The 25,659-nt window shown below is 38.9% G+C and overlaps 1 protein-coding gene across 5 annotated transcripts in view; it reads left to right on the plus strand.

The window, feature by feature from the left end:
• The window catches only part of SLC4A10 (solute carrier family 4 member 10), a 282,938-nt gene that overhangs the window by 197,354 nt on the left and 59,925 nt on the right, over positions 1–25,659 (plus strand). For 4 of the 5 annotated variants that reach the window (XM_043505193.1, XM_043505194.1, XM_038421005.2 and 1 more), the window contains exons 6-7: positions 11,885–12,073; positions 25,301–25,392. In XM_043505193.1, the coding sequence (XP_043361128.1) occupies positions 11,885–12,073; positions 25,301–25,392 (281 nt within the window). The remainder of the gene's footprint in view (positions 1–11,884; positions 12,074–25,300; positions 25,393–25,659) is intronic. The other variant, XM_043505195.1, reaches the window with a different exon arrangement.

The following is a 25,659-nucleotide window of genomic DNA, read 5'->3' on the forward strand; positions in this document are numbered from 1 at the left end:
CTTAAGTGATCACTCTCCTTATAGCGTGTATGATAAAACCCTTTGTTTCATGTTCTCTGTGTGTGTATATAAATCTCCCCACTGTATTTTCCACCAAATGCATCCGATGAAGTGAGCTGTAGCTCACGAAAGCTTATGCTCAAATAAATTTGTTAGTCTCTAAGGTGCCACAAGTACTCCTTTTCTTTTTGCGAATACAGACTAACACGGCTGCTACTCTGAAAAATGACTGTACTGTTATTGCACTAAGATGGCTTTCAAAATATTTTGTGGTACATCCCTAGAAATTGTTAATTGTGCATTAAAATATTGTACCACTCGTGATGGGAGTTTTCAAATGATCCCATTCTTCATTATGCTTTGTTTTGTATTCAAAATTTGTCCCTATTTAAAAAAATATCTGTAAGACTGTGAGCTTGTTGGGGCAGGGACCTGTCTATTTGTATCTGATGATTAAGTGCTATACATATCTGCAATGCTATATACGGAAATAATATATTGTTGTTCTAGCTGGGTTTCCTGAGATGAATGTTCACATCAGGCATTTTAGGTCTTTTAGATTGCATGTTCTTGCCATTTCTCAATTTGCTATTCATTTTTCTTTGTCAGATTTTATTCCCTCATTTAAAAGTACTTCACCCAGGCTTGCAGAAACATTTCTTTTACTTCAATTTTAAACCACCTTTACCTATATTTGAGTACGATACATAGTCTTTTGTCATGTATTGCTGGTGTAGCTCCCAGATTAGTATATAGTCAATACGCACTCTATACAAGAATTCCTTTGAACTGTAGCAGTCTATCGGTCACTTCTAGTGCAGACCATATGTTCAAATGAAGTCTCAGGAATCTGTCATCCAAATAGTGTATTTTGGAACTTGTCTTTTCAAGAGGTATTTGCCAGAAGATAGTTGCAACATCTGATTTAGAGAACCACTCTACTCTGTTATTCTTCCCATTATTTCAGTTCAAATTGACAGATAAAACTGTTCTTTTTTGATATTTTTATTTAGTTCCTTTGGATCCATGCAGATTCTCAGATTACCATCTGGTTTGTTGACAAACCACTGAATGAACCCAGAAGGTTCTAGCACTCAGCATATGATTCCATTTTCTATTGTTTGGCTCAAAGACTTTTTGGTCAACCTTTAGTGATGGTACTTTCTTTGTTGCATGAATCTCTGGTCTTGCCATTTATTTTGGTTGTACTCAGTGTGGTTTAGGGAAACAGCAGACCCCTTCAAATAAATAAATTTATTCAGCATGACCTCTGTGTTGTCTATTAGTTTTTCAGTGACCTGCACACGTTATGTTTTAACTTTTCCATAATTTCAAATCCAATATTGATTGTTAGCCCTTTTCTATTCTTACAAAAGTCAGTTTATGCACTATACCATTATATTCTTTAGGGAGTTCACATGTTTCTCACGCTGAAATTTTCTCTCTGTGTAATGGCTCAATCCTGTTAGTGAGATCATTGGGCTTTGCAGGCCCTCAGCCTCTCATGGCTGAGTGTGCAGTTTCACTATTTTTAGTAATATCTTGTTAGGCTTTCAATCTGTGCAAATCTTATTCTGCAAATACGTTTGCTTGATTCTGTGCACCAATTTTCATTTACTTTTTGGAGCATTTTGGACTCCCCTTTCAGATGCAACTTTCTTACTGAAAAACATTTCTCCGTCTGTGGTGGATTCATTTTACAAATCTAGGTTTTTCCCCCTAACATCACATGTTTGCAAAGAGGTTTTTTAATACAGCATTTATGATACTCATTACCACAAGCATGACATTGTCTGTGAACAAGCTACTTCCCACAGGTTTGGCACTGCCTTTGTCTTTAATTCTTTTATTCAGTTTGCACCCTTTTCGCCAACCTGGTTTTGGTTTTGGTTTTGGTTTTTGCTAACATTTGATCACCTCCAGATACAAGTCTTCATCAGGTTGGCAAAGTTGTGCTGCTTTGTCTAAGGGTTAACTCGGTGTTTCTTAGCAACCTTTCAGTAACTACAATAGTCATGAATTAGGGAATCTCTCATATTTCCAAAATTACCTGACTGATGTTGAAACTTCAGCTCAGTTCCATTCAATGGTCTAATTTTCCACCTTGTGTTTGCAACCAAAACAAACTGTATTCACAAGCTTTCATTTTTTGGGGGTTGCAAAATACTTTTTTAATGCTCTAATGGAAACAAAAGTATTGTCTCCATACATTATGGGATACATGGTGTCACACTGACATAGCCCTGAATTTCCTGGCACCATAGAAGCAGCTCTGATGTTCTCACCAAGCTGTGAGCCAGGAGTTTGTCTCACTTTTACTTTCTGTGGACTTCGCTGCACTTATTATTGAGCAAAGCAACAGACTCCTACCCTAGTTCTATAGTATTCCTACTCCTGCACTTTCTCACAAACAGAAGTTGGTCCAATAAAAGATATTACTTCATCCACCTTGTCTCTCTCCTACCCTAGAAGGCAGCAAGTGTCATTCCCCCATTTTATACATCAGTAGCAGAGATGTTGAACAAAGTCCATTTGAGGGAAATTTGGGAATAGAACCCAGCTTTTTAATCTACTTAGCCACACTGCTTCTCAGAATGAACATATCAAATATATGTTTTTAGCTAACCTGCTTATAACCACTATTGTAACTACTAGACACACTCCCCTCCTTGAGCCAGAGACAGAATTTAGTAATCCTGACTCCAACATTCTGCTGCTGTCTAGTAAATAGTTGTGTAACTCACTGGGAAAGTGTGTGTCTCATCCCCCTCCAGTGGCTGATCAAACTAGAGAGTAACAGCTCAAGTGGTAGAGGTCTGGGATGGGGATTTAGATCCTAGGTTCAAATCCTGCTGACAATCCATACAGGAAACCTTTATGGTTGTCCATGATAGAATTTGTTTTTCAATTAAAAAAAAATAGTTTACTGAATTCACACAGAGAAAATATTCATAAAAATAGGTTGTGAGGTTAACAAACCCTTACAATCTGTTTGATTATGGCATGACAGACAATAAAACCTAAGGATTCCACATTCTGGCCATTTGTCACACATTTTGATTGAATGTATCACACAATGGCAGATTTAAAGGTTGAGCTAGCTTCACTAGTCCTGTGGCATCCTTGTGTTCCTTTTGATCAAATTCTCTGCTGATGTAAACTGACACAGCTCCTTTGAAGTAAATGGGGCTGGGCCAATTTACACCAAAAAAATTTGGTCCTTTGATCTTGAGGACTTTTACTGTGGCCAGCTGCTGCACAGCAGAGAAAAAAGGAGTGGGGAAAGGCTCTTCAGGTCTTCACCTTTCCTTGCTCACTGGCACAGGGGACAGGCTCTAGGTATCTTATAGATTTTAGGTGCTATTTTGGAGTGGTTAAAAATTAGATAATTGGTAAAGTACTGCTCTCAGTTACTCCAATGTAAATCTGGTGTATCTCCAATGTAAACAGTGGAGTTGCTCCAGAGCAAAATTTGTTCTTTTGTGATATTCTCTGAGAACAAAATGAAGACTTTTATTATCCCTGTTTTTCACCCTGACATGGGAGCTGCTAATTTCGTATATAAGGAAAGTGAGAATTTAAGGTTTGTAGAAAATTATAGCTTTTTCAGTACAAAGAACTGTTAGTTTATATTGCTGTTTACAGAAAGATATGAATTATACAAATGTCTTGTGCAGTCTTCAATAGCAAATGTAGAACCTGAAACTGGCAGGGGCTCAGAACCTCAAAATGCTGGTGGGGAACTCGGGCAGGTTTGGACGCAGTAGGCTTAAATTTTCAAAGCTGCCTAAGGAATTTGGATGTATTATTTCTCTTAATGAAAAGTGGGTGCCCAAATCCCTTAGTGACTCTGAAAATCTCAATAATTAAGGTCCCAGTAATAACAATTAATAATAATTAAAGGCCCAATTTGGTTCCCAGTGAAGACTCCCATTGACTTCCCTCACATTAATGGTTCGTATTCATGCTTTTTACTTGATCCTGTTCCCACTGAAATTGATTTGAATACTGTATTTGACTTCAGTGGGGGAAGGATTGGGCCTGTTTGTTCTTTCAGCTTCCAAATTATTTGATTGTTAGATCAATATTAGATCATGGATTAACATAAAGTGGTCTAATGTTGCATGTTTTACTCTATTTTGTTAAGTGTTTCTTAATCATAGAGTTGGGTTATAGACAGTATAAAGATATTTTAAATGAGTCTGATTGGGGAGAGATCTTGAAATTAAACATAAAGGAATAGTAAAGAAATTCAAGTTTCTTTAAAAAAAACTGACCAAGAAGGATGAATATTCTGCTTAAAAAATAAACAATGTTTTCTTCACTGTTTCTTTGTAAACCAAGATTTTCTTACTGCCAAAAGCCATAAGGGCTTCAAGGCTTTGTCAATATCAACATTTCTCATGCCACACTGTGTTACTGTATCCACTAACTGCAAATAGTAATAGAATGTAGTTTATTGATATTCCTAATTCTTCTACACAGTTTACTTTTCAAAGAGTTGCACACTGTAGTTGTGATACTGCCTTGAAAAGCCTAAAGTTAAATTGCATCTGAGTATAAAAGGGGCCTCTGATGGGTTTTATGTATTGTGGAAGAGGGATGTTTTTTCTGGAGAAGTAAATTGTCTTTGTCCTGCTGCAGAGGTGAAAGTTCCCTGGAGTTTTGGTACTGTTAAGCTACATATATACTGCAAGTTAGGGGTATGGTTCCCAGCTCATATACACCTACCCATGCTAGCTCTTGTTGAACTCCCAGGAGTAGTAATGCAAGATTGCCAACCCGCACATTCCGAAATCATGAATCAGACTTCAGAAATAATCAGATTTGCTTGTTTAAACAGTTCTCTCTATTTGCCTTTTGGTTTCTGAGGCCATGTCTACACTACAGCGGAAAGCCGATCTAAGCCATGCAAATTGCAAGTCGACATAGCTTAGATCTACTTATCATGGGGACCACACTATGTGATGTTGATGGAGGGTGACTATGAAAATAATAATAATAATAATAATTATAACTTAAAGAATATTTTCCCCCTCAGTCTGTTTCTGCAGCTATTCAGAGATAGAAGTACTGTGTGTGTATGTCTGCATCTATATTATCTCTGTATCTATCCTTGGCTTTCAGTCTATATATAGGTGTATAGAACTGTGGATCCTTAGATGACCCATAGAATCATAGAATATCAGGGTTGGAAGAGACATCAGGAGGTCATCTAGTCCAACCCCCTGCTCAAAGCAGGACCAATCCCCAACTAAATCATCCCAGCCAGGGCTTTGTCAAGTCTGACCTTAAAAACATCAAAGGAAGGAGATTCCACCATCTCCCTAGGTAACCCGTTCCAGTGCTTCACCACCCTCCTAGTGAAAAAGTTTTTCCTAATATCCAACTTAAACCACCCCCTCTGCAACTTGAGACCATTACTCCTTGTTCTGTCATCTGCCTCCACTGAGAACAGTCTAGATTCATCCTCTTTGGAATCCCTTTTCAGGTAGTTGAAAGCAGCTATCAAATCCCCCCTCATTCTTCTCTTCTGCAGACTAAACAGTCCCAGTTCCCTCAGCCTCTCCTCATAATTCATGTGTTCCAGTCTCCTAATAATTTTTGTTGCCCTCCGCTGGACGTTTTCCAATTTTTCCACATCCTTCTTGTAGTGTGGGGCCCCAAACTAGACACAGTACTCCAGGTGAGGCCTCACCAATGTCGAATAGAGGGGAATGATCACATCCTTCGATCTGCTGGTAATGCCCCTACTTATACATCCCAAAATGCCATTAGCCTTCTTGGTAACAGGGGCACACTGTTGATTCATATCCAGGTTCTCCTCCACTGTAACCCCTAGGTCCTTTTCTGCAGAACTGCTGCCTAGCCATTCGGTCCTTAGTCTGTAGCAGTGCATGGGATTCTTCCATCCTAAGTGCAGGACTCTGCACTTGTCCTTGTTGAACCTCATCAGATTTCTTTTGGCCCAATCTTCTAAGTTGTCTAGCTCCCTCTGTATCCTATCCCTACCCTCCAGCGTATCTACCACTAGACATGGAGCCATTGCTCACTACCCGTTGATCCCGATGATCTAGCCAGCTTTCTATCCACCTTATAGTCCATTCATGCAGCCCATACTTCTTTTACTTGCTGGCAAGAATACTGTGGGAGACCGTATTAAAAGATTTGCTAAAATCAAGGAATAACACATCCACTGCTTTCCCCTAATCCACAGAGCCAATTATCTCATCATAGAAGGCAATTTGATGAGTCAGTCATGACTTGCCCTTGGTGAATCCATGCTGACTGTTCCTCATCACTTTTCCTCTCCTCCATGATTTTTCCAGGATTTAAGTGAGGCTGACTGGCCTGTAGTTCCCCAGATCCTCCTTTTTCCCTTTTTTAAAGATGGGCACTACATTAGCCTTTTTCCAGTCATCGGGGACTTCCCCCGTTCGCCATGAGTTTTCAGAGATAATGGCCAATGGCTCTGCAATCACGTCCGCCAACTCCTTTAGCACTCTCAGATGTAGCGCATCCAGCTCCATGGACTTGTGCTCATCCAGCTTTTCTAAATAGTCCCGAATCACTTCTTTCTCCACAGAGGGCTGGTCACCTCCTCCCCATGCTGTGCTGACCAGTGCAGCAGTCTGGGAGCTGACCTTGTTTGTGAAGACAGAGGCAAAAAAAGCATTGAGTACATTAGCTTTTTCCACATCCTCTGTCACTAGGTTGCCTCCCTCATTTAGTAAGGGGCCCACACTTTCCTTGACTTTCTTCTTGTTACTAACATACCTGAAGAAACCCTTCTTGTTACTCTTAACATCTCTTGCTAGCTCCAACTCCAGGTGTGATTTGGCCTTCCTGATTTCACTCCTGCATGCCCGAGCAATATTTTTATACTCTTCCCTGGTCATTTGTCCAATCTTCTACTTCTTGTAAGCTTCTTTTTTATGTTGTAAGATCAGCAAGGATTTCACTGTTAAGCCAAGCTGATCGTCTGCCATCTTTCTGTTCCTTCTTCTCATCGGGATGGTTTGTCCCTGAAACCTCAATAAGGATTCTTTAAAATATAGCCAGCTCTCCTGGACTCCTTTCCCCCTCATGTTATTCTTCAGGAGATCCTGCCCATCAATTCCCTGAGGGAGTCAAACAGCTTTCCTGAAGTCCAGGGTCCATATTCTGCTGCTCTCCTTTTTTCCTTGTGTCAGGATCCTGAACAGGATCCTTATTGCTATATTGGAGCTTTGGCCTTCCTCTGCATCTCAGGCACTTCTTAAATTGGCCATAGGGCACAGGCTTCGGCAGATGATCTTAAGACATGCACTCCACAAGTCCCAACCAACGAAGTCTGTGAATGTCCAGCATAGTCTGCACAGACTGTAGGCCAGTTCTCTCAAGGATCTCGTTATTGGTGGCCCATTGGTACCCAAGTAACTCCAAGGATTTTTCTAAGAGGGCAGAGGTGAAAACTGTTCTATATCCACTCCTGCTTGGATTATATAACCCAACTTTCATAATCGTAAAGGACAGTACTAAGGACACAAGCCTGATAAATAGACACCTTTGTGTTCAGGGTTAGCAACTTGTTCCAAATACGTGAGGTAAGTTTGTCAAAGGTAACAGAAGCTTTGCCAATCTAGAATAACAGTGCATTAAATCATACAGTTTATGAAAATTAAAACATTTAAATTTTAATTCATCAATAGGTTAAAAAAATTGCAGCATATCATGTTGCTTTGTTGTAATAGCATCAAAAGCTCATAGTGTTCTGAGATAATTATTTTAGTGTAACAACCTTTTAGGTTGTGAACTTTTAAAGTAATATAAGGTGTCAGCAGATGAGTCAAGATATCTTTGTTTGATGCTATCCCATTCTTCTTCTGCCAATAGCGACATTAATCAATCTGGTCATTTTTGCTAACAATAAAGGAGGAAGCAAAATTTAAAAATGCAACTCAGAATAACTTTATTCTCAAAGGATAGCTCACCAACCATTCCAGGCTATGGCTTATGCCTCTGTTTCAGTGACCGACTTCCTCTCCAATAAACCCGATCCACCCATGTAAGACCAAATTGTTTTACTCCAGACTACACCACACAACAAAACAAGATGCAGAAATTAGGTCAAACTCCTCAAATCTATGCAGCTGTGCATTTTTTATAGGAGTTTAACCTTGATATATAGCCCAATAAAATGAACTGCATTGAGAAGACTGAGAAAATCAGATTTGATGCTGAACATGAAGACCAACGTACTTGTTATATTGTGCCTCTTCTTCCATCCAATTCTTAAGCCATTGCCTCTGCATGTTTTGTTTTACATGGATGGAGGGGAGGGACAGAGATACGTCTACCCTTAGCCCATGTAATATGGATGCAGGCTGTCTACTCCTTGCACCTTTCATTTTGTCCTAAATTGTTTTTTGTTTCTGTTTTTACAAGTAAACCAATTCTCTGTAGATGACACTTTCTATGTACTCCAGCTTCACAACGCTTACTGCATCTGCATCTTTATGTGACACATTAGTTTATTATATGGTTACTCTGAACTTTACAAACACAACAATGTATGTACATTCAGTGCATTGCTGAATTTTGCAGTTTCACTGTGCATTTCACCTGAGTACTTATTTAATCTTTTTTTGTTCTTTAGCTCTTGGTCGCTATCAAAGACTTGACAAAATCTGTCTCTGCTTATAACATATCTGTCTTTTATTTATTTATTTTTCTGCTTTGCTTGCTTCACCACTGAATTTACTGGTTGATACGAGCCTGTCTTGGAAACAGGCTCAAGAGCTGTCAGAATTTTCAGTACAGCAAGTTTCTGACTCAGTTCATTATATCACCATTTCTGTGTAGCACGATTTATCCTAATGGATATGAAAGGACATTTTGTGCTAATATGTTGCTGATTTACTTGCCCTAGTATCTCTCTCTCTTTCTCTTTTTCTTTGCTTTGCTTTGCTTTTAAGCATTACTACTGTTGCCAACAAGATTTTTGCCCAAATTAAATATATCAACTCAACAGCTTCTTTTCCATTAAAAGTGAACAATGCTTCTTGATATTTTTTGTTAGTGGATTTTGTGCTGAATCTTTTCATTCTGATATCTGCATAATCATTTACATTATTTAGGCCAAATCCCATCCATGCCTCCATACAATGGGGCTCAGCATGAGCATATAGATCTGCTTGTGTAACCACACACTTCCTGGGTGTGGTGTTTTGTCCCATCTAGTGCCAACGAGACCACTTAGAGAGAGAGAGAGAGAGTTAAATGAGTCTGCTCTACAGCCTTAGCTAACAGCCAATTGGCTTTTAACTCATGCTGTAGAGCAGGGGTGGCCAACCTGAGCCTGAGAAGGAGCCAGAATTTACCAATGTACATTGCCAAAGAGCCACAGTAATACATCAGTAGCCCCCCATCAGCTTCTCCCACCACCAGCACCTCCCGCCAGCCATCAGCCCCGCTGATCAGTGCCTTCCCCTCCCTCCCAGCACTTCCCAATCAGCTGTTTCGTGACATGCAGGAGGTTCGGGGGAAGGGAGGGGAGGAGTGAGGGCATGGCAGGCTCAGGGGAGGGGAAAGTAAGGGATTGAGAGGGGGCAGGGCCTGTGGCAGAGCCAAGGGTTGAGCAGTGAGCACCCCCTGGCACATTGGAAAGTTGGCGCCTGTAGCTCCATCCCCGGAATAGGTGCCTATACAAGGAGTCACATATTAACTTCTGAAGACCCGTATGTGGTTCCGGAGCCACAGGTTGGCCACCCCTGCTGTAGAGGCTCATGCACTAAGCTCCAGAGGTCCCCGGTTCGATCCCAACGACCGGGGTCTGTCAGCATTGCACTTGCAGGATTGGATTCTTATTTATTCAATGTTTCTGAATAAAGTGGTGTTAGTTTTGCTGTATATTCTTATTTGAAATTTCTTTCTGCTGTTTTATTGAAAGCATTATCAGTGAATTGCTTAGTAATATAGAGCCAGATTGTGATCTTGTGTGGGCGCATGGGAAAAGGGGAGGGAACAAAAACCTTCCCACAAGATTTGGACCATGACAATGACATACAAATGTATATTTTCATCTACTTAATCATAGATTAATTTGTAAAATAGACATTTAGGTTCTTGGCTCATACCCTAGCCCTTTTGCAAGGCAGTGCACCAGCCGTGTAAGGGGGCCATAAAGTCCTTTACAAGTGTTGTGATGGAAACAGAAGTTGGTGGAACATGGTGTGCTTCTTTTCTCACTGGGGGAAACATGGTTCCTTGGGGGATCATTACAAGCTAATGCAGTCTGCACTCTACCCTAAGTTGTTTCCAGTGTTCAGCTGGCTCCTGGTAGGCCTCTCGATTGCAGGTGTACCATTTATTCTTAGAGAGGAGACAAATAAGAGGAACATGACAAACTTCTACAATATAATGAATGAAAAAGATTAGGTAGGTCAGGAACTTGTATTTACTGTTTCTCAAAATTAAAGAACAAAAAGACATTCAATGAAACTGAAAATTGCAAATTTGAAACTGCTAACAGTACATTTTCACACAAATGTATAATTAACGTGTGGAACTAATTGCCACAAGATATCAGTGATGCCACAACTCAGAAGGATTAAAAAAACGTTCAACATTTATATGGACAACTGGCCATCCAGACTCATCCATCCAGACTCATAGTGGTGTGTGTGTATATATGTATGTATATATGTGTATTTCTGGGGATAAGCCAACCGGTAACTATTGGGATTGGGAAGAATTTTCTCTGGGGACAGGATCTCTCTCAACTGACTACTGCAGTGTTTACTTGCACCTTCTTCTAAAACAGCTAGTACTAGAGAATGGAGCTAGGCAGAGAAAGGTTGTGTGTTCTGATTTGGAATAGAAAACCCAAAATTTCAAAATTCTCCAAAACAGATATCTGAAATTTTTTTGTTATGGAAGCATCAAAATTATATTTATTTATGACTTTGCCAAACTTTAATGGTTTGGGCTGGCATTTTCCATGCCAGGTATATTCTTCAGAGTTTTGTTTTGTTTTAGAAAAATATTAAGACACAGTGTATCAGTTGTTTCCATAAATAAGGCTGGGAAAATACATTGTTTTGCCAATATTAAAACATTCTGGTGATGTTTGCTTTGTAAACCTCTAGTGTCTCCATGCTTTGGACCAGGGATTTGAAATTTGATATGGGGTGGCCGCTGTGTCAGAAACTTGTCTTTTGCCGCTCCCATGAATATGTGCCCAGATTTGTCCAAGTTATAGGCACTAGCGTCGCCAACTTTGTAATATTTAAAAACCGGAGGCTCCAACAGGAGTGCTGGAACCTCCCACCCTGCCTCTTCCCCCAAGACCCCATCACCCTGGCTGAGAGCTGCAGCTACCTGATACAAGTAAGAGGTAGCCCCAGCTGAGTAGGGGCTGGTGCGGGTGGTGACCGGGTTCCTCCCCTTCCTGCAGTAACTGAACTTTGGCTGTCCAGTCATTAGTACTGACTGGACACTGTCAGGTCCCCTTTTTGACCGGACTTTTCAGTCAAAAACCCTATAGCCCATCCATGCTCACTAGGGACATGCTAGAGCTTTCTAGCTAAATTTGTTGAAGATTCCATCAACACTGGGCATGTTCTGGTCTGGGACTTCCTTGCAATTTCAGTTCTTAGCTGCTGCAAGGTCCAGGTCCTGCAAATGAAAGCAGGGAACCTGTCTCTTTTCTGCTTTGTGTCACTGCTGCTCAGTCCAGGGAGCATGAAGCTGCCTGATTTAATGTTTTTTCCTTGAGTAAGGAATGTAAGACTGGGCCCTTCACTTGTAATTCATATTTTATTATTTGGCATTATAATTATTAATTAATAACATAATTCCCTCTCTCTGTTCATTATATTATATTTATGTATTTATTTTTCAGATATGATTCTTGACCAACAAGTGGGCTCAGGGCAGCTCAGCGAAGATGTTCGTCACAGAGTACATGAAGCTTTACTGAAGCAGCACCACCATCAGAATCAGAAGAAGTTAAGCAACAGGATTCCAATTGTCAGATCCTTTGCTGATATTGGCAAGAAACAGTCTGAGCCTCATTCCATGGACAAAAATGGTAATGTGTTGCATTATTTTATGTTTCAGAAGCTTTTTATAGCATATATTTTCTCCCGGAGCCTGACTGCTGCTGTATTCACAGCAGTCGAAGTGTGGTTCTGATTTGAAAAGGGACTGTGTAAAAATGGTTGCTTTTATTTCACAGAGCTGCCCCTTGTACATATTCAGAGATATAGCTGTTTTTATTTACTTACAAAACTATGTGTTTACTACTTTTTACATCTATTAACTCTGGAGAACCAATGTCACTCTGATAGAATGAGCTAGATGATGGTTCATGAAGTAAAAGGAACTCAACTTGTCTTTTAGATTCTAGACTGAGTTTGCAGTGCTGGCAGTTGGAAAAAGTCCCTATTTTTTCATTTATAAATGGAAAGCCATTGAGACAAAATAAACATGGAACCCAGTATTGTTATTTTTATAGAGTCACTTTTCAGGAAATTGCATTACAAGTAAGAGAAGGGGGAAAGACTGTGCAATACTTTTATGGAAAAAGTTTGGTTAAGATAAACTTTTGAAAGAGGTAAGAATAGGCTACACTGTATTTCTAGCATGCTAACTCAATGACAGCTAGCATGGCTGTGGTGTCATTTACACCTTCTAGCTTAAAGTATAAACATACCCCTAGATACTCCACGGCTGGGTACTAACCAGTGTATGTTCATATATTTGAGTAAGAGACCAATGAAAGCAGCATGGTGGTAATTTATTTATGCAGAAGATATTCCAAGGATGTTAGTGAGCCTAAAATTTTTACCCTGGCTTCTGACCTGCACAAACTCTGAGTCTTTTGATCCACAATGCACTAGAGGCTACTCTTTGTTCCAAAGCAGGACCACCCTTTAGTGGTAGCCCTGTAATGTTGATTTTACACACACTTCCAAGCCTAGCTCCTTCCCTAGGGTGGGAATCTCAGACTTGGAAGGCTGAATGTAATTTAATCTGAAGAGGATATTAAATAGGAAGATCATTTCTGTGCGATGTCCAGATTCCATATGAGGTTTACTTAGTTCCCAGTTCCAGAAAACATCTCTGTTCAGGACAGCTTTTAAACATATGATTGCCATTAAGCCTGTGCTTAAATGTGATTGAAATCAGTGTGCTTAAGTGCTGCTTTGAATAGAAATGCACATGCTAAAGTGCTTTGTAAATTAGGCCCTGAGAGTGCGCTGGGCATCCTGCAATCTGGCAATTGGAACTTCCTGATCTTGTGTGAGAAGCATAGACCATTTTCATTATATTATTTATATTGTATTTAATTCATTTTAAAATAGTAAAAATATTTAAACAAAAATAAATCAACTGTGTGTCCAACTAATAGTGATACTGCCAAGTATGCTTTTTAACAGTCCAATGCAGATAGAGATGTCTCTTATTTATCTTAAAACATTGTCCATTAACTTGTCACTCTCCTATATTGGCCTTTTCAATGTAGAAAAAAGGTCCTGTGTTAAAGTTGAGCTTTATTGAAATGTTTATTTCTTATTCTAAATTTCATTAAAATTGACATTCTTATGTTCAGATTACTGGATATTTGCTTTGTGTCTTGGACTAATGTGATTGGTTAGCTTTAGCACATCTCAGAAAGAAAAGGACAAAATTATTTTAGATCTTCTGCTTATGAAGTAGTCTCAAATCTGTTTATTTATTTGTTTGTTTATTATTTTCTCCTCAAGGCCATGGAGCCTCTGTGTAGCTGTGCCACATCCAATATAACAGTCTGCACGCTGTAGTGGTATCTGCTGTGCTCCATTTAAAAGAAAGGGGGAGTGGAGAGGAGAGAGATTGTTTAGTGGATCGGCATGGTCTCAGGCCCATAGGCTCCTATACATTCCTCTTGTAGAATGCTCCCCACCATTCTTCACACTGTCATGGGTAGATCTTCCATAAAGCACTGTTAATAATGTACACTGCATCACATGCATGGCCTTTCACCTACCTTTGGCAGTTCTGCTGCCTTTAGGGCCTTGCCCATGGACAGGAGGTCCTTCTTTGTAAAGTGCGAGCATTCATTACTTGCCTTTCTCCAGCTGTTCACCCACACACATCCCTTTTTTTGAAACTATAGCACCTGCTTGGGAGACTTGCCTTTTCCCCTAGAGCCTTATGTTCTCCTACTCTCCTGCATATGTGTGTCAGACAAGGACTCAATCTAGCTGTTGCAGTCTGTGAATGATGTATGCCTCTTCCTGCTGGCTGTAGCTGAAAATTTCTCTTTAGATGTTGGTTTTAAAACTTAGAGCAATTGTGTAAGATGCTCTTATCATTAGAATGATGGCTCAGACATAACTTCTGAACTGTGAAAACTAAAGTTTAGTAAACGAAATTTGTAAAAAAAAAAAAAAGCTAACACTAAGACAAAAACACCTCATAGCAATGTCAGGCATGTGCGGTGAGAAATGTCTTTGCTTCTGAGGACAGCCTTGCAAAACCTGCATGTGGTTCCACTTTATTCTGCTTATTCCCATGCCTCTGTGCTGTGTGTCAAGCGTATACTATATATGGATGTAAAAAAGGTTCCAACCAATTGCAAGGTATGAAAGTGTCCTCCTCTCCCACAATCTCAAAATTGTATTAAAATAGTTGTTCAGTTTATTTTACAATTATTTCTACCTTTTGGAGCAAAGGTTTAATTATACAAAAGGCTTGTCAAATCTTCTGAGGAGAACAAGCAGCACTTCTGAGGTATCCCTAAAGTCTTGCTGATCACCTCCATTTTTCTCCTGATGCTCTCCCTATCTTGACTCCCCTCCTCCTAGAAAAACAAGCACTTCCTATGCCTCAGGATGAGATTTTAAAGGGGCCATGCTTTCTAAACCCCAAGTTGGTTACTCTGAGAATCCTCAAGTGGTTTGAAGATGACATAGTGCTGTGTGACTGCTGCAACTTGTAAAGCCATTATGCCCTGGGTGTCCCCAGGGTTGGGGCATGGAAAGATGGTTTAGATCCACCATTTCCCTCCACCCTAGTCACTTTCTGCAGTTAGGCATTCAGCCCCTTCTCTCTCTAGTGTCTCTTGTGCCCTGATGGCATTACTGGAAAATATTTGTGCTTATGTTCTTCCTCTGCTTTTCTTTGTGTGTGACTCTCTCAGACCTTCTAATTAATTTTCTTTGTATTTAATAGTATTATCTTTTGTTTACAATGGCTTTTCTTCACATCCTCTTCAGGACTAAAGTGTCAGGGTGCTATGGATTTACCATGCATTTTTAATGCTGCCATGCTGTGTTTAGCTTTCACTTTTCATTAAGCATCAAAACTGTGAGAATTAAAAGCCTGCTTTTGATGTTCCAGTAAAAAATGACACTCAAATTTGGCATAACAACAGCAAAAATGGTTTTTAAAAAAAGCTTAGTTTGACACTGAACGCCCAAAATGGAGAGTGGAAAAGAATTTCAGAGTAAATGCTGTTAAAGCCAGTGGAATTTTAAAATATATAATCTTTTGCCATTACCAAGTCATCTTTGCAGGTCAAGTTTGGAATGCTATGTAACACGTATTTTTAGTGAGATTAATAGAATCCTCATCCTGATGTTTGAGAATTATATATGTAAATGTATGTATCAACATGATGGAAAATCCCTAAAAACTAGGTTTGACCAGATAAACCACTTCTGTATTATTACAGCAATGGTAACAAATATTTTTCAGCACTTTTGAACAGGTTTCTACAATGCAGAATTTACCCATACATTTTTGTTGAATCAGGCTCATGCAGAGAGAACAAGTCATGTGAGTTTCATGATAGTATAGTTGGTCAGAAAAAATCAGATGGTAACAAAATTCTGACAGTAAACCGCAATCTCTGTCTCCCCGTTTCTGACTAGCTGTATACCTTTAACTTCTACACTTGGAGATATACCTGTTCTAGCTCGGATTCAGCAAAGGTTTGCAATAGTGTGCTAAAAATAGAATGTAGCTGTGGCGGCACAAGTCGCAGGAGGGACTAGCCACCTTGAGTACATGCCTAGGTTCTTGGATGGGATCGTACTCGGGACAGCTAGCCCCTCCCACCGCTCACACTGATGCAGCTACATTCTAGTTTTAGTGTTCTAACTTGATCAGAGCTAATAAGTGTATGTGATTTCTGTCTCCTTGAGATGAGAATCACACCGCCCAGCTCCAAGTATAGACAAACCCATTCCTGATGTAACTTAAACACCAACAGGCTGAGGAAAGGAAGGTAGCAGGACAAGTGATTAACAGTTAGGTGCAAGAAGGTGTAAGTTACAGTTGCCCTTTCCATCCATATTAATATTCATCTTGCATCTTCTTCTTTCCCTCTGTGGTTGTTTACACCAACTGAGACTCCTTTAGAGTCCGTCATGCCCACTTATCAACATACAATTTAAATCACCTCTAAATTTGACACAGATATGACACTGTAGAGCTTGGGGCTGTGACTATTCATATCCCCTGCAGATCAGCATAGTGGGGGACTTGTAACACACGCACCAGTGGGTTACATAAGAAAAGTGTGAGTCAAAGTAGCCCCCCTCTTACTTTGTCATATGCCTTCTCACACCTTCTTCTAGCTCCTTGGCTTGCAAATTGCCCCAATTCAGACTTCCTTAAACTTGCTATAATTGATTTAAGCGAATATAGTAGAGCTACATTCGTGTCAGGGCGTCTGATTTATGCATCACCTTTGTATTTGGCCCATAGATTATAAATTACTGTTCCATTGGGTTGCGTGTTTACATTATTTTCATCCCAGTTTCATAATCTTGTATCTGCAGTTAAGCATTAATGTCGAAATTCAGTGCTAATATAAAGCAGATGAAACTACACTGAGGTCAAAAGAGAGTCCTCTGTTTACACCAGTGGTGCATTTGGCTCTAAAGGCCTGATCCTATATTTCTTGCCTGTTGAAGACACCCTGTGATTTAAATGAGAGGTTTTGAGTGCATATGTAATATGGGATCAAATTCTTCGTAGCTTTCCTTTTCTCTGTCTAGCCGATACAGCTGGACCCAACCATAGTAATTCTAAATTAAATGAACTAATGTTGTGTTTCATATTTGACATGCATTCTTTTCAAGCTAACTAATTTTAGTCAAGACTTATTATCCACAGCTTTCTCATGATATTATTGAACTAAGGCTCACGTAATTCTTAAACATTGTCACCTGATATTTGTTCTTTCTTTCTCCATATGTTCCTTGTACCCATGATTAAATGTATAATCTACATATATGGAATTGTGTCATTCATCTTTATATTTCTTTATTTTGCTCTGTCTTTGTTGTGTCTGTCTCTAACAGGCTCATCTCATCTCTGTACCTCCCTCATCTCCTACCCTTTGGGTTCTGTAAGCTCCTTGAAGGTTTGAGAGGTAGTATAAAAATGTATCCTGCTTGGGTTTCAGGTCAATTAACATGTACATCCATGTCTTCAACTCAGTTTCCTTCTAGCATGCAACTTTTCGCTATAGGCTAATAATCAATTTAAGACCGTTAGCAGAAGCTGTGATAATTTTATAAGAGAATCTTACATGATGATGGTCATTATTTGGAACAAAGATGGAATATTTGAGACTAGAAATCATTTCTTTATAAATACATTTTCTTATATCAAGAAAGTGGCAAACCACAACATTTTGGTTAGAGTTGCATGAGTATGCATGGAATTATGTTTGAGGTTCACGTCTAGTATACAAAAATACTTAATCTGGCTTTCTCTACTTCTTCTCATAAGAAGTATTCTCAAACAGCACCAAATTCTACTCTCAGTTATGCAGGTCAATGAGAGTGGCAGTTGATTCATGGTGCTTAAGAATATTTGTTCCTTACAAATACTGCAGCTAAAAGCTGACTTTTGTATTATATTTGAATTTTACAATTTTACTCTGACCAAAATCTGACCCTAATCTATTTAATACATTGTTACTATTTATACCTTTGCTTCCTAGTCTCCTTAGATGTGAGTCCATTTAAGATTTGAAAGTTGGTAACTAGTAAAAAGTCACAGTTAAAGGTCCACAAGGCCAACACTGCGCTCCCAAAACACTGGACCATTACTGAATGGAAAGGAGTACTGTAGCTTTTTTATAAATATTTTATAAATATTTAGGGTTTATGAAGCTCCATGTTTGATTTGCCTTGATTTCTGTTAGTAGTACCTTGTTCTTTTGTGCTTATTGTGATTGCCGTGCTTACTGTGGTTGTTTTTGTCTTTCTTTGGATAAAAACAAGGTTTCTTGATAAATATTGAGTACTGAAGGTATCCTGAATGCAATAACTTTTGGACTGAAATTTTGGAAGGCCATAGTATATTGTAGCTTAAATTCTCTTTCTGGAACTCTGATTTTTACTTGGTGTAATTAATAGGTTTTCTCAAAATACTGAATTTTCAGGCATCTTTTAATATAGGCAGCTATTGATGCAATATAAAAGTCGACCCCATTTCAATTCCTTTTATATATAAATGGTTTGGTTTTGCATGAAAGAGTCTATTTCTTTTGAATTATTGTTTTTTCCAAAAATTGAGCATGCCTATCTACTGTACATAGTTTTAAAGTCTTGGGAACTTTCTTTTATCTTAAAAGCAAATCATTTTCTACATAATATCATGACGTATATTTCATTGTTTTGGTGTTGGCATTTTAATTAAATAGATAACCCCTAAAACCTATTTAAACGTGAGTGTGACTGTTGAAACGTTTAAGTTCCTCTGTGTGTGCGTGTGCGCGTGCCTGTGCATGCTGAGTATTTCAGTTAGATAGCATGTTACAGTTGATTGGCAGGTACAGGCTTTAGAAAATCTGCAGTTCTCTTTGATGACTTCTCAAATAGAAGAATAAAGCTATTGGAATGCTTGATGCATAGTGACAGTAGAATAAATCCAGGCATTGATATCATTAGATTTTTAAGTGTTCTATCTATACTTCAATATTGTTAAAGAATGAAATTCTGGTCATCCACACAGAAATCCAAAGTACAAATAAAAGTGTTTGGCTTGACAGAGATACACAGGTGTTCCTGGAGGGGAGCAGTGGAATCATTTTCTTCAACCTGAAGACAGGACATAGAGCAGCTGCATGAATGTGGCTATTGTTGTGGCTAATGGGCTGTAGTTGTGGCTTGTCCGTGATCCTACTGACTAGGTCCCCACTATTCCCATTGATCCAGTCACAATATTGCCAACCCTGGGCATTCAAAAATAATGACTCAGACCTCCCAAAATTAAGCACGTTGCATTCTCTTTATTTGCTGTCTGGATTTTCAGCCTGTAGGATCCACTCGGTTTGCATTTTCAGATTTTCTCCTCAGCTACGAGGGCTAGCAACTTACTATTTTACTTTAATGAAGGCCAAGAGTCTAATGAAATAATTTGTTTCCAGATGGCTGTACCATACATGGAAAATAAAAAATGAAGTTTTGTGCATGCAAAAAGAACAAAAGCCATTCACAAACTCCACGTACTGCCTGGGGCCCGTTGTGTTTCCTGTTGTGTGCATTTCTGTTCTCATAGGGAGTTACTAGACACAATTGTGAAAGCAAATGTTTAGACCATTAAAAATTAACATCGTGTTAGCTGATTAGAGGTTCCCAGGCTGTCTACACTTTGAGTTGAGGGTGTGATTCCCATCTCAAGAATTCATACTCACTGTAGGTCTCATAGAATCTTAGAAATGGAGGGCTGGAAGGGACCTCAAGAGGTCATCAAATCCAACTCCATGTGCTGTGGCAGGGCCAAGTAAACATAGACTATCCCAGACAGGTGTTTGTCCAAACTGTTTTTAAAAATCTCCAATATTGGGAATTTCACAATGTCCCTTGGAAGCCTATTCCATAGCATAACTACACTTATAGGTAAAGTTTTTCCTAATATCTAACCTAAATCTCCCTGGCTGCAGATTAAGCCTATTACTTTTTGTCCTACTTTCAGTGGATATGCAGAACAACTGATCACCCTCCTCTTTATAACAGCCCTTAACTTATTTGAGACTATTAGGTCCCCCATCAGTGTTTTTTCTCAATACTAAATATGCCCAGTTTTTCTAATCTTTCCTTATAGGTAAGGTTTTCTAAATCTTTTATCATTTTTGTTGCTTCCCTCTGGACACTCTAATTTGTCCACATCCTTCCTAAAGTGTGGTGCCCAGAATTGGACACAGTACTCCAGCTGAGGCCTCACCAGTGCCAAGTAGAGCGGGACAATTACCTCCCATGTTTTACATGCGATACTCCTGTTAATACACAGCAGAATGAAATTAGCCTTTTTTGCAGCTGCATCACATTGCTAACTCTCATTCAATTTGTCATCCACAATACCCCAGATCCTTTTCAGCAGTACTTCTACCTAGCCAGTTATTCCCTATTTTGTAGGTGTGCACTGGATTTTTTCTTCCTAAGTGAAGTATTTTGTGCTTGTTTTTATTGAATTTCATCTTGTTGAATTCACACCAATTCTCCAATTTGTCAAGGTCATTTTGAATTCTAATGCTGTCTTCCTAAATGCTTTCAACCCCACCCAGTTTGGTGTCATCTGCAAATTTTATAAACATACTCTCCACTTTGTTAGCCAAGTCATTAATGAAAATACCGAATAGTACTGGACCCAGGTCTGGTCCCTGTGGAATACCACTAGATGCGCCCTCCCAGTTTGACAGGGAACCATTGAATAACTAGTCTTTGAATACAGTCTTTCAACCAGTTGTGAACCCACCTTTTAGTAATTAATCTAGACATTTCTCTACTTTGCTCATGAGAATGTCATGTGGAACAGTGTTCAAATGCCTCACTAAAATCAAGATATAACGCATCTACTGCTTCACCCTATCTACTAGGGCAGTAACCAGCCAAATTTCCTTGTTTGACAGGGCTATTCCTTATCACCCTATTATCCTCCAGGTGCTTACAAATTGATTGTTTAATAATTTGTTCCAGTATCTTTCCAGCTATCAAAGTTAGATAGACTAGTCTATAATTCCTTTAGCCCTCTTTGTTCCCCTTTTTAAAATTAGATATGATGATTGCCCTTTTCATGGAGAAAGAGAGCTAAACATAGAGTGTAGCTGTGGCAGCACAAGTGGTAGGATGGACTAGCTGTCCTGAGTACATGCCCAGGGTCTTGGATGGTGTAGGGGACTGCAGAAGACTTTGTTACGGCCTAGCTAGGGAATTTCCGCTTTCTTGTGCTGACAGGTTATTGTAGGACATAGAAACCCAGCTAGAACCGGCCGTTGGCCGGTTACAACTGCTTCGCATGGCCCTTTGCCAGGTAGCGGAAAACCCCTTTTGGAAAGTACCTAATTCTATATTCATGAGCTGTTTTTGTGTAGAGTTTATTAATGCTGGCCGTCTGCCCCTCCATCGGACTCCGTCCCAGGCAGAGCTCCGTTGTGCTGGGTTCCCCACCTCCATGACTGCAACGCTTGGAGTTCCCGTTGCGGGTGGGTCACTAACCTTCAGTAAAGCCAATAACTCATAGCTGTGTGTAAGCCTTGTTTTTTTCAGAGTACTCCTGCCAGGCCTGTGATGCTTCGAGCACCTTGGCCCAGAACAGATGGGCACAAACTTGGGGCAGGTAGCCATTCCATCAGCTTGCGCTGCTGCAGCAACCTTCTGTTTTTAGCATGGTAGCTCTGCAAAAGCTATAGCCGGTATTTCTCCTTGAGCTGCGAATCACACCCCCAGCTCAATGGGTAGGTATATGCTTATGTGAAGTTTGAGTCTGCACTGTAGCAGTTATAACATTCTGCACAGTATGTCCATGTTCTTTCTTGGAGTTGTAGGAGATGATTTTATTTCTCCTGCCAGACATCTCTGCTCCCATTTACTCCATCTTTGTACAAGGGCCAGAATTTAATGAAAGAATTGCATTTCAGCTTTCACTTTATGGAATAACAATACAGATGTAAATACTAAGTTATGAAAAAAAGTTTAACTTCTCTCGCTCTCTCTCTCTAGTATATAAAATGTGTATGCTAATATCTGTAATTATACATGTTTCCTGTTTGCCTAGAAAAATAAATAAATAGAGCTTAAATTACAAATCTAAATTTTACATTCTCTTGCACTCTTATGATCCCAACCAAATCATTAGGGTTCTGTGGGTGTAACTGAGTGCAGAATCTGGCCCAGACATTTTGCAACACCTCTCTCTTGTGGGTTACATATGCTTACTAGTTGTGAAATTCTTCCCTGTGTAATGTAAACCACTGGAGATTTTTGTATTGCATTTATTCTTCATACAGTCTATTAGGGTGAAATTAACTCATTTGCATACAAAGCCCAACTCTATTTAAGGGTACCTTTAGGACTTAGCAAAGAGCTTAAGTGTGACGTAAGTGGTTCAAAAGCTTTCTCCTGGGCCTCTCCACAGGGGTGCAATTCACTTTAATAGAATGCAAAAAATAATAATAATAATAATAACAAAAATGCAGTACAGAGTCACCAGAGTTTTACATTACATTATTGAAATCACCAGAATGGTGCAGAAGTTGTATTCAGATACTGTGGTTCTATAATCAAAAGAAGTTGAACACTATTGTCTGGGAGGGTTATGGTCCAAAATGATTCTAGTATATTGCTACATATCAAAATCCAATTTTTAAAGCATGAAAACATAGTAATATGCAGTAATATATAGTATGAAGGGTATGAAGTTGATTTTTAAAAAAGTTATAGTTTTGAGACTGCCAAATTGAATGGCTGCTAATTAACAGTTTGCCCATTCATAACCGAATATTTACAACTAGTAGTGGGAGAACCATTTGGAAAAATTGTAGATGTTCCCCTGAAACATTTGTATAGATTAAAATTCTCTTAAAATCCTTGTTTTATGGGAAATTTTTCAGATTACAATAATCCATTAATCTTTATCATATGAAAGTAAAATTAAATATCTCAGAATTGTAACCTGCTTGTTTAGATGCATTTACTAGAGTACTCACTCTTTTTCTCCCTCTCTGTCTGTAATGGAGTTGATCAAATATCAGAATTTTCATCTCATCATAAATTTCAATATTTTCAACCTTTGTTTTGACAACATGGACATTTTCCTATGAAAAACTTTGATTCTGTGCAAATCACATTTTCTGATTTGTGGAAATCAGAAAATCCCTGTCAATTCTTCACTGGAATGCTCATTGACTGTGGCAGAAAGCTGCACATTTATTCTTTGTCCAGGGTTAAGGTACTTCTATAGCTCCCCGCAGGACTTGATCCTGCAAGTTGCTTAGCTTTTCCTGATGGCAGCTGAGTGTATTTAGGGGCAGATTTAGCACCTAAAGATGCAGTGGGGATTTTCAAAAGTGCCTAAAAAAGCTGCTTAGCTCTGAAGTACCTAACTATCTGCATCTTTAGGCACCTAAATACCTTTGAAAATCTGGTCCTTAGTACCTTGCAGGTTTGGGCCCTTTATTTCTTGAGCTGCTCCTGATTTTTATTTCAGTGTCACTCACCCTTACTAGACATCTTATTTGCTGCTAGGTTTTCAGCTGTCAGGCCTTCTTTTACACCCCCCCTTAGATACCCAGAGTTTTCTTTCTGTGGCTAGGTTCCCCAACTTTCTCCCTTTGTGACATGCCACTTCCCAAACAATCAGTTCAACATTTTTTTCACCCAAGGTATTTGTGTGTCTCTCCCTCCCCTCCAAGTCCTTTAAATTTTACAGATTGATTTGAGATAGGATTTACTCTAATTCTCACAATCAAACCAAAGGAATTAAATGAACTGTACTTTCCCTTGCCATTCCCTCCCTTCTCTTCCAGAGGGAGCCGAGTGGCCACATTAATTAAAATATATTTTAAATATATGGATGGATATTTTTCTCCCTTACATGCCCTTCTTCTGTTACTAATCCTTTTTTTGCACCTTCAGTGGCAAAACCTGACTATTTTACTGCAATGTTATTATTCACACTTAGTCAGCCTCCCCCTACAAGAATATTAGTTTCCTGTAGCCTTATAGCTTTGTTTGTTTGTTTTGTTTTGTTTTGGAGACCTGTAAAACAACTTTTAAGTAATAATGTTTGTCCCTCTTCTTAAATGGCTAAAATACTCGACTCAGTTGAGATTAATAGATAACTCACTATAACTAGAAAAACAAAATATGATATTCAAATGAGAAGATGGAAAATGCTGCGAGTCACACCAGGCTGAGAACCACACACCAGTACTCATTGTGCTGGTCTACATAAGACTGGAAGAGCCATATTTCCACAAGACCGTTGTGCTATAAGCACACTAGTCTAAGGCCTTAATCCTGCAAACACATACCCCCATGTATAACTTCAATCATGAGTAATCCCATTAGCTTCACTAGCACTACTAATGTGAATAAACTCATGCATGTGTTATGGCATATGTTTGAACACTTCCTCCTGTCCTAAGCACTTATAATTTTTATAAATATTTTGTAAAAAGAAAAGGAGTACTTGTGGCACCTTAGAGACTAACAAATTTATTTGAGCATAAGCTTTCGTGAGCTACAGCTCACTTCTGTAGCTCACGAAAGCTTATGCTCAAATAAATTTGTTAGTCTCTAAGGTGCCACAAGTACTCCTTTTCTTTTTGCGAATACAGACTAACACGGCTGCTACTCTGAAACCTATAAATATTTTGTGTTTCTTCCTGCCTGGATTATATTGGGAATTTCTTCACTTAAAAGATTTTTTTTCCATTTCAATATTTATTTAACAATTTATAATTTTTTGAACAGCCTAAATTTCAATACATTTATTTTTCATAACAAGATACTTTATTCTAGCTTTGGTTGTCATGCTAGTCAATGCCCATTTACTCACATGAGGAAACTTATGCACATGGAGAGTCCCCTTTGATTCACTACTCACGTGGGTAAGTTTTTAGGACTCAGGCCTAAAGTTGGCAGCTCCTCAAATTGCTTAGGAAATTTCCTTGGTAGATGTGGGACTGTTTTTTAAATAAGGATTTTTTAATGGAGTAACAACTCTTAACAGAACTTGTACACTGTGAATGGCACAAAAATCTGTCCTCATAATATTCAACAGTAGGTTTAAATTTTTCTAAAATGTATTCTCCCATCTCTAGCTTCAGCTAATGAATGTTATGTCTGTTGAGAATTTGTCTGTTGTTCTAAATAAGCCTTTAATTTTACTTCCATGCTTACATTCTCATACACATGCAGTATGAAACATATGTGATACTCTAATTTAATTCTAACGCTTGTTTCATAGAATGCTTCTGTAGAAATGTAAATAATTGTTCGTATTCTGTAATAACAATATTTTTTTTTAGCAGGTCAGATTGTTTCCCCACAGTCTGCTCCTGCCTGCATTGAAAATAAAAATGACGTGAGCAGAGAAAACAGCACTGTTGACTTTAGCAAGGTAAGCATTTATTGTCTGGAAAGAGCCTTCTGACTGGCAAGAAGCAATTTTAAATAAAAAGAGTGGTTTGTGTTAATCAGAGAAAGCTCTAAAGATGTTTCACTTCAATATTATAAATTGTCACATGTCAGTGCTACAAAATACATATGTTGCACCTACAATAAAGAAGGTTTTTAAATATTTCCAATAAAACATTGTTAAAATATTGCTAACAGGAAATCACATTCCAGGAGATTAGACACTTTTCATTACATAACACTGTAAGGA

Source organism: Dermochelys coriacea, chromosome 11, assembly GCF_009764565.3.
Source record: "Dermochelys coriacea isolate rDerCor1 chromosome 11, rDerCor1.pri.v4, whole genome shotgun sequence".
NCBI classification, from domain to species: Eukaryota; Metazoa; Chordata; order Testudines; family Dermochelyidae; genus Dermochelys; species Dermochelys coriacea.